General features: G+C 42.2%; 1 protein-coding gene across 1 annotated transcript; it reads left to right on the top strand.

The window, feature by feature from the left end:
• Positions 1-1,612: 1,612 nt before the first annotated feature.
• LOC135556700 (creatine kinase U-type, mitochondrial-like) lies at positions 1,613-11,858 on the top strand. The gene is made up of 9 exons (XM_064990089.1): positions 1,613-2,352; positions 3,558-3,756; positions 4,898-4,993; positions 5,793-6,014; positions 6,148-6,233; positions 7,266-7,389; positions 7,494-7,628; positions 8,231-8,356; positions 10,479-11,858. Exons 1-9 carry the CDS (start codon positions 2,204-2,206, stop codon positions 10,584-10,586), a joined length of 1,245 nt encoding a protein of 414 aa, XP_064846161.1. The 5' UTR covers positions 1,613-2,203; the 3' UTR covers positions 10,587-11,858.
• The last annotated feature ends 621 nt before the right edge of the window (positions 11,859-12,479 follow it).

The following is a 12,479-nucleotide window of genomic DNA, read 5'->3' on the forward strand; positions in this document are numbered from 1 at the left end:
ACCATACCATGTTATATTTTTAACAATGTATTATTTATTGCAGTTTTGTCATTCAGTAGTAGACTGCTGTTTTACAAAATTATTCCACATAAGAGACTGCTGATTGCTAAATTGTAATGCAAATGCATGTGTTATGCAATCATTCCTCCTGCAATGTAAATGCATGTGTTATGCAATCATTCCTCCTGCAATGTAAATGCATATGTTATGCAATCATTCCTCCTGCAATGTAAATGCATGTGTTATGCAATCATTCCTCCTGTAATGTAAATGCATGTGTTATGCAATCATTCCTCCTGTAATGTAAATGCATGTGTTATGCAATCATTCCTCCTGTAATGTAAATGCATGTGTTATGCAATCATTCCTCCTGCAATGTAAATGCATGTGTTATGCAATCATTCCTCCTGCAATGTAAATGCATGTGTTATGCAATCATTCCTCCTGTAATGTAAATGCATGTGTTATGCAATCATTCCTCCTGCAATGTAAATGCATGTGTTATGCAATCATTCCTCCTGTAATGTAAATGCATGTGTTATGCAATCATTCCTCCTGCAATGTAAATGCATGTGTTATGCAATCATTCCTCCTGTAATGTAAATGCCTGTATGAAGAAACTTCTCTTGCATAATTTCCTCCTGTGAACTTTGATCAGATAGTATTAACTTGCTATTTCCTCATTTCATGTCTTGATCACTGAATTATCCCCTGCTAAATAGTCCGGGTATGGGCGAGGGGACGGTTTAAAATTATACTGTTACACTACCTAAATGTCTCCCTCAGAATACAGTATTGCAACAATCTTGCCTTGACCTTTCAGTTGAATTAGGCATATGGCTGAATAGGGACGTGTGCATCTCAAAAGCAATATATTTAGCCACTATTAGTTGCCCTTGGTGCCTGCAAAAAGTCAGAGAGTCTTTCTAAATTCCTGGTTCCTGCGATGCATGCTGACTGGTCCTACTAGACTATTGTGTAATTGCGCAAACGCCCATAGCATTCTATAAGTTTTGTTGGTTTGGGTTAATAAATCATAATGTTTGTCATATTCCAACCTATTGATAAAATAATTTGATAAACCAATTAAGAAAATGCCAAGAGTATCATCGAGTTTTTCTAATTTGTCTTTTAAGGATTAAACCGTTAGCGTTACTGCACGCACCCATAACGCGTTGCGTTGTTACTTGGGTGTCTAGTTATGGGACGTTTGTCCGTGAGCAATGTTACCTCTAAAACGTCAAAGCGCAAACTTCCAACGCTGAGACTGTACTCGCTTTAAATGAGTTCTACCAGTGGCCAAGTAGGATACTGTGCCTATTGTATCATAATGTATGCCTAACAGAGTGACCTACCATCAAAAACAATGGAGAAAATGCATCATATAACATTTTACAATGGAAATAGCTTTTCTATCATTCAGCCAACACTAGAAGTCAATGTGTGGTGTTCAATGAGACTCCATTCCAAGAGACTTTAGGGGGGGGAAACGTGTAGGACTGGACATTAACCTGTTTATCCACTGTGTCTTCAGACCAGGTGACAAAACATGTTGTGTTGATGCAAGAAACCACTCTCAGGTCTCGGGGCTAGTGCGCGGCAGTCTCGGGGCTAGTGCGCGGCAGTCTCGGGGCTAGTGCGCGGCAGTCTCGGGGCTAGTGCGCGGCAGTCTCGGGGCTAGTGCGCGGCAGTCTCGGGGCTCGTGCGCAGTTTAGAGGGAGCATAGTGTGGGAGCCTACTTGTTCTAATTGAGTTTGACAAAATGTATTATGTTTAATCTAACATTTCTAATTTAATATTTCTCAATTCAATAGTGTTTTATGTACACAATTAAATTGTCGATCTGTAATAACAATTTAACGGAAAAAAAAAATATATATATATAACTAATTCCAGTAGGACTAACTACTGTCCAACATTGGATTAAGTAGGCTGGCGTGTATGGAAAATGAGAGCGTTCTGAAAGGAGGGGTGAAATACACACGGACTTCAGCAAATGCTGTATAGCCTAGTCTCGCCGCTTCGTCTGTTGCTGCATTCACTTGGATCCATCCGCATTCACTCCACGCGTCGGTCTCCTCCTCCAGTCTCACTCATCTTATCCTCTCTGATTTTCCTCCTTTCCTTTTAGACTCGGAGCATCCACCAAGGCTCACATTCCATTCATCCATCCCTTCCTCTCAGAAACTGTGGAAATAAAGCAATGGCAAACAGCTTCGCCAGAATTTTGTCCGGCAAACGAAATGTGGGCATTATGTCATTAGTTGGAGCCGGGTCTTTGACAGCGGCTTTTCTGCTCAATCGTGAACATGTCACCGCCGGTGCGCAAGTACGGAGAGTGTACCCTGCCAGGTAACCCACGACGCCCTTTGTTGCGCTATATGGACATTCAGTCCAGCCATTTCAAGGGCGAAATATTGTCATTCTGTTGACCTGTTGTTTTAGATACAATAATACATGAGTAATAGTCTACGCTGACATGCACTGAATTCTCTGACTGTCAAAACTGGAGACTATTTTAGCAGCAGCATTGTATGAATATGCTATTTCGAATAGGTTCTTTCTTACTTACTTTTTGTGGAAATGATAAATGACCTAGGCCTGTTTTATTCATGAAATGTTAAAGCTATAGTCCGCCTCATGTTTTTTTTAATGTCTAATGATGAAATATAAATATAAGATAATTCTCTGAATGCATGGTCTACTGAAGGAATGTTTTGCCAACAATATGTAGACGACATTGATACGCTCTAATTCATTATTTGGTGAGATCGACAGGTGTTTTTTTTTCCAGAACCATGTTGGAATGGTCTAGAATGAATCTAGAATCTCCTTACTTGGCTTGCATGGGGGCTGGGCTAAAACTCAGCTTTATGGTTTTATGATAGGCAGAATCTACCGCAAAACCGATTAGAGAAGATGCTGGAGGCAAAATGCAAAACTGGACAAACCGATTACACGCATAGGCCTATTAAGAAATATAGGATATTCCGTTTCCAAAGCATAGTCGTCGAATGCTCGACGTCTGCTGCGATCAGATTGTAGCATGTATGGTTGCACTGCTGTGTCTGTCATGACCGCGCATTGTGATAGGTATAGGCTAAACATAGCGCGCATGCACTGGTATGTCAAAAGAAAGCACAGGTAGGCTAGAACAGAGTGATAGATGGAAATCACTGTAGCTGTTGGCTATTGAGTAGCCTAAGCTACATTGCAGCGAGTCTTAGGCAGTAATTATCATAATGGTGTCATCAATCACGTTTTCTATACAGCTTGTATGTATGTATGTATGTATGTATGTATGTATGTATGTATGTGTGTATGTATGTATGTATGTGTGTATGTATATATGTATGTATGTGTGTATGTATGTGTGTATATATATATATACATGTATATATATATATATATATATGTGTATATATATATGTATATATGTGTATATATATATATGTATTTTATAATATATATATTATTTATTTATTTTATTATCCTTGTGGTTCTCAAAGACAATGATTTTGCAATTTTTGTCCGTATGATTTAATGTATCCCGACAGTGCGGACTACCCGGACCTGCGCAAGCACAACAACTGCATGGCCAGCCACCTGACACCTGCCATCTATGCCAAGCTGGTGGACAAGGCCACGCCCAACGGCTACACTCTTGACCAGGCCATCCAGACTGGCGTGGACAACCCCGGGCACCCCTTCATCAAGACCGTGGGCATGGTGGCAGGGGATGAGGAGTCCTACGAGGTCAGAGCAGGCAGCAGTTAGACGTCTTGAATGCAGATGACAGATGTATAGTTTTCATCAGGGTGAAGCCATAGGCTGTCTATTTTCTCAGTTCCTCACCGCTCTTACAAAGCACATTGGAGGAGAGGATCCAATATCCCCTCTGGACCTCATCCTCAAATGAGCTTTACGTTTAAAAAATATATAGAATTAAAACTGTTTTTGCTTTGTCATTATGGGGTATTGTGTGTAGATTGATGAGGGGGAAAATAACAATTTAATTCATTTTAGAAGAAGGTAGTAATGTAACAAAATGTGGAAAAAATCAAGGTCTGAATACTTTCCGAATGCACTGTATATATTCATTGTTTGCTTTTTTGAATAGATGCCCTTTGTTTTGACATTTCTTAAAGCCATAAAAAGCCCATTTAGTCTATAGGCTACATTTATGTCAGCTACATTAAGAATGAATGAGAACTCTCTTGTGTTTTGATACTTTCTGACATGAGGAGAAGCAAGAGCAAGTGGTCTATTGATCACATGTGATATTACAATCCCAGCCACTCAATCTGACAATGGAGAACAGGCACACCCAGTCCCCCTGTCCCATTTCAGACTGAGACCAACTACCACTGCACCAGAGGGGTGTTGGTTTTAGGGTAGAGGAGACCTTCATTTGGGATCACATCTTTTGGTCATCAGTTTCATTGCTTGCTATGAGACTACACCAACTTATAATGGTATAGTATAAATCATACAAGACTACAATACTATACTGTAAGCCTGTCTAATAGTTTGTAAAGTGACAGTGATTCTCTTAATGTAGTCTACAAGGTGGCGGCAAGTAGCCTGGTGGGTAGGAGCATTGGGCCAGAAACCGAAAGGTTGCTGGATCGAATCTCCGAGCTGACAAGTTAAAAATCTGTCGTTCTGCCCCTGAGCAAGGCAGTTAACCCGCTGCTCTCAGGGTGCCAATGCCGTGGATGTTGATTTATGGCAGCCCCACCTCTCTGATTCAGACGGGTTGGGTTAAACGGAAGACACATTTCTGTTGAATGCATTCAGCTATACAACTGACCAAGTATCACCCTTTCATTTTCTATAAATCCTAACCAAATGAGAGACTGTATAATGATGACATTTTTGATGCGGGGGGTTTCAGGTGTTTGCAGACCTCCTTGACCCGGTCATCAAGGAGAGGCACAATGGCTACGACCCTCAGACTATGACCCATCCCACGGACTTGGACTCCAGCAAGGTACAGAGATACATCTGAAAACAACAGTATAGGCTGTGTCTGGTCAACATTAGTGCACTATATAGAGAATAGGGTGCCAATGTACCCTCATCAGTGAGATTTCTCGAACTGGCAAAATGGTGGAGCTGTCCTTAAGCTGAGTTTTCCCTGATGTCACTATCTCTACCTGGTCACACCACACACAGACCATGTTAGGTGTTGCATAATACTATATTTAACTTTAGAAAGTGGACAGATTCACTCACTGGACGCAATACGAATCAGTGATACCAGCTAACGTTATATCGTTAGGCAGTAAATCGATTGTACAGATTGGAATGTTAATCATTCAATACGTTATATTACATGAGTGTCGTTTCTGTCTGAAAACCTCTCACCTCCAAAACAGAAACCTTTCAGGAATTTGAAAACAAATGACCATATTTTCTCTTGAACGAACATATAATTCTGAAACTAGAAGCTTAAATTAAATGTTCAGAGTACATTGAGGGAAGTTACTGCTTTAAATAAAAACATTTTTAAATGTCACAAGGTTTTCATCAAACAGCGATGATATGTTATATGCTACAGTGAATGTCAATTACTGTATATGCCATACAAATCACATATCAAAGGAACCTAATGTAGGATCAATAACCATGTCATGACTTCCTTGACTTAAACCATTTAGCTTTTTGGGGAGCAAAGGTCATTCACAAATGTCCTTCTTTTCGGTTTCATGATAATAGGCCTAACTGTCATACTATTTACTACTATAGCGACGCCATTCGTTATTTTTCTGTTTCCCTCCGTCTGTCAGCTCAAGTCGGGCAAATTCGACGAGCGCTATGTGCTGTCGTCGCGGGTCAGAACGGGCCGTAGCATCAGGGGACTGAGCCTGCCCCCGGCGTGTACCCGGGCAGAGCGCCGGGAGGTGGAGAAGGTGGTGGTGGACGCCCTGGCTGGCCTGAAGGGAGACCTGGCGGGGACATATTACAGCCTCACCCACATGACAGACCAGGAGCAGCAGCAACTCATTGACGTGAGTCAGGATGCCAATCCATTTGAAGACCTAAGAGACAGGAGGGAAACAATAGCAGATATGTTTTGTTAGGCATTGATGTTGTTCCCCTTTCATTAAGACAGCATTTCCTGTCTCTACTGTGTTGACACAGGACCACTTCCTGTTCGATAAACCCGTGTCCCCTCTGCTGACCTGTTCGGGGATGGCCCGCGATTGGCCAGATGCACGCGGTATCTGGTAAGCACCTGTTGGTTATAGATACAGAACCTTAGTGGTCATAACGGTGGGAGGTGATTTTGATTATTGTCTCTTAGTTATTATTTGCATACAGTTGGTGCTACACATCACCAGGACTCTTCTTTATGGAGGTTTATCTTCTAGCAAAGTGACAATGTATCTCCTGTAGACTGAGCCATAGACTCTCCTGTAGACTGAGCCTTAAATGTACATTAGTGATGCAGACAATGCCCTCTCCGCATTGAGTTTCAGTTGGTGCCCAGAAATAGCCTGATGCCAACCGCTACCCTGCCAGGGCCTGCTCCAGCCATTCTCTACCCCCCTACAGCATGCCAGCCTCTCCTCTATAATTCATCCTCAGGGCTCTAAATTAAAAATGTTCAGACAGCTCTCTCCTCCTTTCATGCTTCTCTCTGCTCTCCTGGCGTCAGACCTATCCATTACTTCATTCAATTCTCTAATTGTTTTCTGGAGGCCAATGGGGCAAATATGCCATTGTCTGTAATGCATTGCATTATAAGAACGTTTTTGCTTATATGGAAATACTGTATCCATTACAATGCAATTTGATTATTGCGTATGTGGCAATACTGTCTACTGACACCATCACCTCAATGAAGTTATAACGTATGGGAAATGGAACCTGGACATTTAACTCTAGCTGGTGCAATAGAGGATGGAGAAATGATCTCTCTGTCATGTATAAATAGTTGAACTCAATTTGAGGAATGCTCTGAGCTCCTTTTTGGACCACCCGAATCAAACCTGATTACCGACAGAAAGGAGAAGCAGAACCTTCTATTTAGTAAATAAAGGCTTCTGAGGAAAAGCATTTATTATCAACGATCGTGATCAGCTCCTCTAAAATAGTCTACGTACACTGGTGGGAGCGCTGGGATCCCATGGCATTAGGAAGCACTACACAAGTATTGATTTTTAAGAGTGTGTTTTGTGTAGTTTTTATTTAGTTTGAAATTAGTATTGATACGTTTTGTGTTTTCAACCCTCGCTACTCCTTTGTACCAAACCCAGGCATAACAACACAAAGACCTTCCTGATCTGGATCAATGAAGAGGATCACACCAGAGTCATCTCTATGGAGAAGGGAGGCAACATGAAGAGAGTGTTTGACCGCTTCTGCACAGGCCTGAAAGAGGTGCGCACGCACACCATTATGTGGCTGCCGGTGTATGTATGCAAGACAAATAAAGTTGTCATCGAATGTTTTTCCATCTAGTCTAAAGTGAAAGGTTTGTTCAGGTGGAGAGGCTGATCCAGGAGAAAGGCTGGGAGTTCATGTGGAATGAGAGACTGGGCTACATCCTCACGTGCCCCTCCAACCTGGGCACTGGGCTCCGTGCTGGAGTACACGTCAACCTGCCCAAGCTCAGCAAGGTAACATCTAATCAAGAGCACCAACAAGCATTTTACATTGACATGGGTTAACTAATTAAGGTCAAGTATGTCGCTCAAGGGCACATCAACAGATTTTTCACCTCGTCGGCTTGGAGATTCGAACCAGTGACCTTTCGGTTACCAGCCCAATGCTCTTAACCGCTAGGCTACCTGCCACCCATGTCATTCCCAACCCACAGGCTATTTTTGGATTTTCCAAATACAGATTCTTAAATACACAAACCCCTTAAATTCAAATCTGGACCTCGAAGCCAGTTCCACTCTGCTTTTTTCACCCTTCTTCCCCTGTAATCAGGGACTGATTTTAGATTTGAGACACCAGGTGGGTTCAATTAATGATCAGGTAGAACCGAAGGACTTGAATGAGACCTATACCCTTAAACCAGGGACCAATATGATCCCCACGAGCCAGTCATCCACCACCCATCGTCTTCTGAATGTTCCTCGTTGTTAAGGTACACCGTAACAGAAAAATATATAAAAAGGGGTAAACGGGCGATGAGATGGTATCTCTCCATTTTCCAACTGTTTTTTCTGTTTGGGCGTCTACTAAAAGTGACTCCTGTCTGGTAAACCTGCAGGACCCTCGCTTCACTAAGATCCTGGACAACCTGCGTCTGCAGAAGAGAGGAACCGGGGGAGTGGACACTGCAGCCGTGGGAAGCACCTTCGACATCTCCAACCTGGACAGACTGGGCCAGTCAGAGGTAATGGGGAACACATGGTGTTAGGTTTGGACACTGATCTTGGGTTGGTTTAATGTTGTTTTTTTCCCCACTACTATCAAATCAAATTTTATTTGTCACATACACATGGTTAGCAGATGTTAATGCGAGTGTAGCGAAATGCTTGCGCTTCTAGTTCCGACAATGCAGTAATAACCAACAAGTAATCTGACTAACAATTCCAAAACTACTGTCTTACACACACAAGTGTAAGGGGATAAAGAATATGTACATAAAGATATATGAATGAGTGATGGTACAGAGCAGCATAGGCAAGATACAGTAGATGGTATTGAGTACAGTATATACATATGAGTATGTAAACAAAGTGGCATAGGTTAAGTGGCTAGTGATACATGTATTACATAAAGATGCAGTAGATGATAAAAAGTACAGTATATACGTATACATATGAGATGAATAATGTAGGGTATGTAAACGTTATATTAGGTAGCATTGTTTAAAGTGGCTAGTGATATATTTTACATCATTTCCCATCAATTCCCATTATTAAAGTGGCTGGAGTTGAGTCAGTGTGTTGGCAGCAGCCACTCAATGTTAGTGGTGGCTGTTTAACAGTCTGATGGCCTTGAGATAGAAGCTGTTTTTCAGTCTCTCGGTCCCAGCTTTGATGCACCTGTACTGACTTCGCCTTCTGGATGGTAGCGGGGTGAACAGGCAGTGGCTCGGGTGGTTGTTGTCCTTGATGATCTTTATGGCCTTCCTGTAACATCGGGTGGTGTAGGTGTCCTGGAGGGCAGGTAGTTTGCCCCCGGTGATGCGTTGTGCAGACCTCACTACCCTCTGGAGAGCCTTACGGTTGTGGGCGGAGCAGTTGCCGTACCAGGCGGTGATACAGTCCGCCAGGATACTAATGGTTTCAGTTGGGTTTAGAAAGAGGGGAAACTGTACCGAGGAGAATTGTCATCTCACACAGCTACTGGGTGCATCTCAATTGTTTAAAATGGCGTACGCTACATTACAAGGCCATGCAAAATAAATTCACTTGGTCATTACAACTGGTACGACCGGGCACATTTTTCCCAGAAGGGATCGAGATGGAGGACATTCCTCAGTTGTCTCCGCTCCTTGTAGGAGGAGCCAAAGGCTTGAGTCAAGTCAAAGTTATTACCCATTACAGATGGTCGGGGGAGTGTAGCAAATCCATTCACTTTACCCATCAGTCAAGTGAATGAAAGGATATGAGAGAGGAATCCATTGTAGACTATTGAGATGCGGCTATGGGTTGCACTGGAAGGCTTGAGGAATGTCTTGAGGAGAGAGACTGTCATGCCTGTGTTTAACCCTAACCCTCTCCTGTGTCTGCATGGGAGACATAAGTCAAGTACACATCACTAATTCTGTACAGTGTGACTCCTGTACACGTCACTATTCTGTACGGTGTGACTCCTCATCAGTATTGTCATGCCTGGGTTGTATGATGGGATTATTAACATGGGTTGTATGATGGGTGAATGCATGGTAAGAAGGGGGGGGGGGTAGATCCTCTAATAACACTGTGCATTGACACATACACACATGATTCAGCTAGTCAAGATGTGGTTGATCAGTTGAATCAGAGATGAGGTATTACAGCACTGGGAATGAAAGCCCTGTATACACTGCAGCTCTCCAGGACCAATCAGTGAAGAATGGAAGGGCAAGTTTGAGAGAGTGAAGAAACGAAAACCGTAGTGGGTGAAAAAAAAACGTGGAGAGCGAGAGAGGGAGAGCGAGAGAGAGAGAACTTTTGATCCTCCACAATCTCTCAGTCCACATGATTGAGGGGATTAGTTTGAGCAGGGCTTAGAATTCTGATCACTAAACTTGATCAGATAATGACTAGTTATTTGGGATGTAAGATAATTCGTAGATCAGTGATTTGGCCACTGTCTGGCCGCAATGCAGTCGGTCTCAAACACGCGCAGGCTTTGGTTGTGTGCCACGTCCACGACTGTGCCAACGGGCATTAGCTTGCTAGGCCAATATCATATGATGTGCTTTAGCTGATATGCTAAACCCCTTACCTAGATGTTGTGAGATCTGTCATGCCTCTAAAATGCAGTCGCTCGCTAACACGCCCACTGTCGCTCTCTGTGATCAGGTCCAGCTAGTGCAGACGGTGGTGGACGGCGTCAACTACCTGATCGAATGTGAGAAGAAGCTGGAGAAGGGTCAGGACATCAAGATCCCTCCGCCGGTCAGGAAGTAGACTAACCCCCCCCCCCCCCCCCCAACTCCCAACCCAGATATACCTCTTCCTACCAACCTCTGTCTCATCCCCATCAGAGCCATAGGTAACGTGTACACATCCAACTCTCTTTGAGATGTCAAATTTAAATGGCGCCAAACGTTTCAAGAACATTATTCTGGTAGTCTTTGGGGCGTTTGGAGCCAAAATGCCTGACAAGTTGGCTGAACTCTGCATACCTATAGCTCTAATCCCTATAAAATTATATGTAATGGACTCCTGCTTAACACCTAAACCAGGTCTCTTTTGAAAAATAGACTAACCTGGCTAAATATAGGTTAAATAAATAAAATAAACCTCCTTAACCCTAAACTACAGCATGTCCTATACTCAATGTGTCTGCTACCATTTATCCTCTCCTGTGTATTATTGGGTGGATGCCTATGTTCTATATACCATAGTATTGTTGAATGCTTGTTTCTGATTGGCTTGAAGAGCATTCTAGAGCGTGCATTATTTCTCTATAATGCACATTATATCAGCAAGGTAGAATTCAAAGGCTATAGTTAATTCTTACATGTTTTGAGCTGCTTTTAGAAGGCGAAAGTCGAATGGAAAACTTTATTAGCATTGCTGAATTAGATTTTCATAATGGCAAGCTAGTAATTTACTGACGGGTTTGGTTAGCTAAACTAGCAAGTCTGTTTGTTTGGTTACTACGACAACTACTGTAGCTTTCTAGTAAGCTTGTTAGCAACTTCAGTGGATGTTAATAAAACACATTTCTACTGGAAAATGAACACACATCTAGCGGAACATTTTACATTTTAGCCATGGTACAAAAAGAATAATCAACACGGTGCTCTCTCTATGCGTTCTCTGGAAAATAATGTGACTCCGTGGAAGGTCAATGCCGCTCTTTGTAGCGCGTCGTGAAACACACCTTCCACGTCGTTAATGGTTTTCCATAGACCGCATAGAGCACCGTGTTGACTATCCCTGACATAATCCATCCATTTGTGGTAGTCTACATTCAGTGTAACCATGTAGTGATTGTTGACAACTTGAATGTAGCACAACAGCCATGTTGGACTGATAATAACTTGTAAGGGGTTTGTCTGTATGCTGGGGTTATTAGTAAGACACGGGTTGAACTAAGTTCTACTAATAACTCATGCTAAACTACTCTGCTCAGTGCTTGATGAAGTACTGTATGTATCAAGCAGCAATATCATTTCAACCCACCATTGAATGTCATTCTCAAACATATTTTATTAAAGAAACCATCTTTAATATCTTTCTCATTTGTCATTAATATTTTAAACCTGTTGCATGCCTGTTGCAGACCTTCGTAACCTTTTAACTGTTCAAGGCTGGTGTATAGGTGTGTTTGTGCGTGCATGAAAGCAAAGCTTTGACTGACTTACAGTAGGTGAGCGCCATAGTAGCCCAAGCGCTCAGGTGCTTGATTGTGATCAGCTTGGTAGGGTTTGGTGTTGTGATGACACTGATACTCTAAACAACACTGCACTGTGCTAACTACTTTTACCCTACCCAGATTTAAGGTCAAAAAGTGTGAGTTTGCATTGATTTCTTTTCTGTTTGTACAGTAAGTGACAAGTAATGTTAGCTATGATAATGTACAATATGTCAGAACTGCATATCTGCCTAGCTTTCACAATATGAACAATTACTACAATTGTAATCCTAAATCATTGTTAATAAAAAACGTTCTGATATTAGAAGTTGTCCCCAGAGCACTGCCCCTCAGATCTGCCAGCCAGGCTAACATTGTAACACAATCCGGCGGCGGAATTGTTTGAAAAGCATTGGAGAAGCATGTTGTTACTGAAATCTGGGTTGTTGTTTTTTTGTTTTTTTTTAGCAAAACGAAAATAAGCTGTTCTTATTGGA

The sequence above is a fragment of the Oncorhynchus masou genome, chromosome 15 (assembly GCF_036934945.1).
Source record: "Oncorhynchus masou masou isolate Uvic2021 chromosome 15, UVic_Omas_1.1, whole genome shotgun sequence".
NCBI lineage: Eukaryota > Metazoa > Chordata > Actinopteri > Salmoniformes > Salmonidae > Oncorhynchus > Oncorhynchus masou.

Bases quoted from the DNA above. Each gene is read 5' to 3' on its own strand.
- LOC135556700 (XM_064990089.1), top strand. From the start codon at position 2,204: ATGGCAAACAGCTTCGCCAGAATTTTGTCCGGCAAACGAAATGTGGGC. The intron at 4,994-5,792 runs GTACAGAGATAC...TCCGTCTGTCAG, and splicing joins CGGACTTGGACTCCAGCAAG to CTCAAGTCGGGCAAATTCGA. The intron at 8,357-10,478 runs GTAATGGGGAAC...CTCTGTGATCAG, and splicing joins ACAGACTGGGCCAGTCAGAG to GTCCAGCTAGTGCAGACGGT.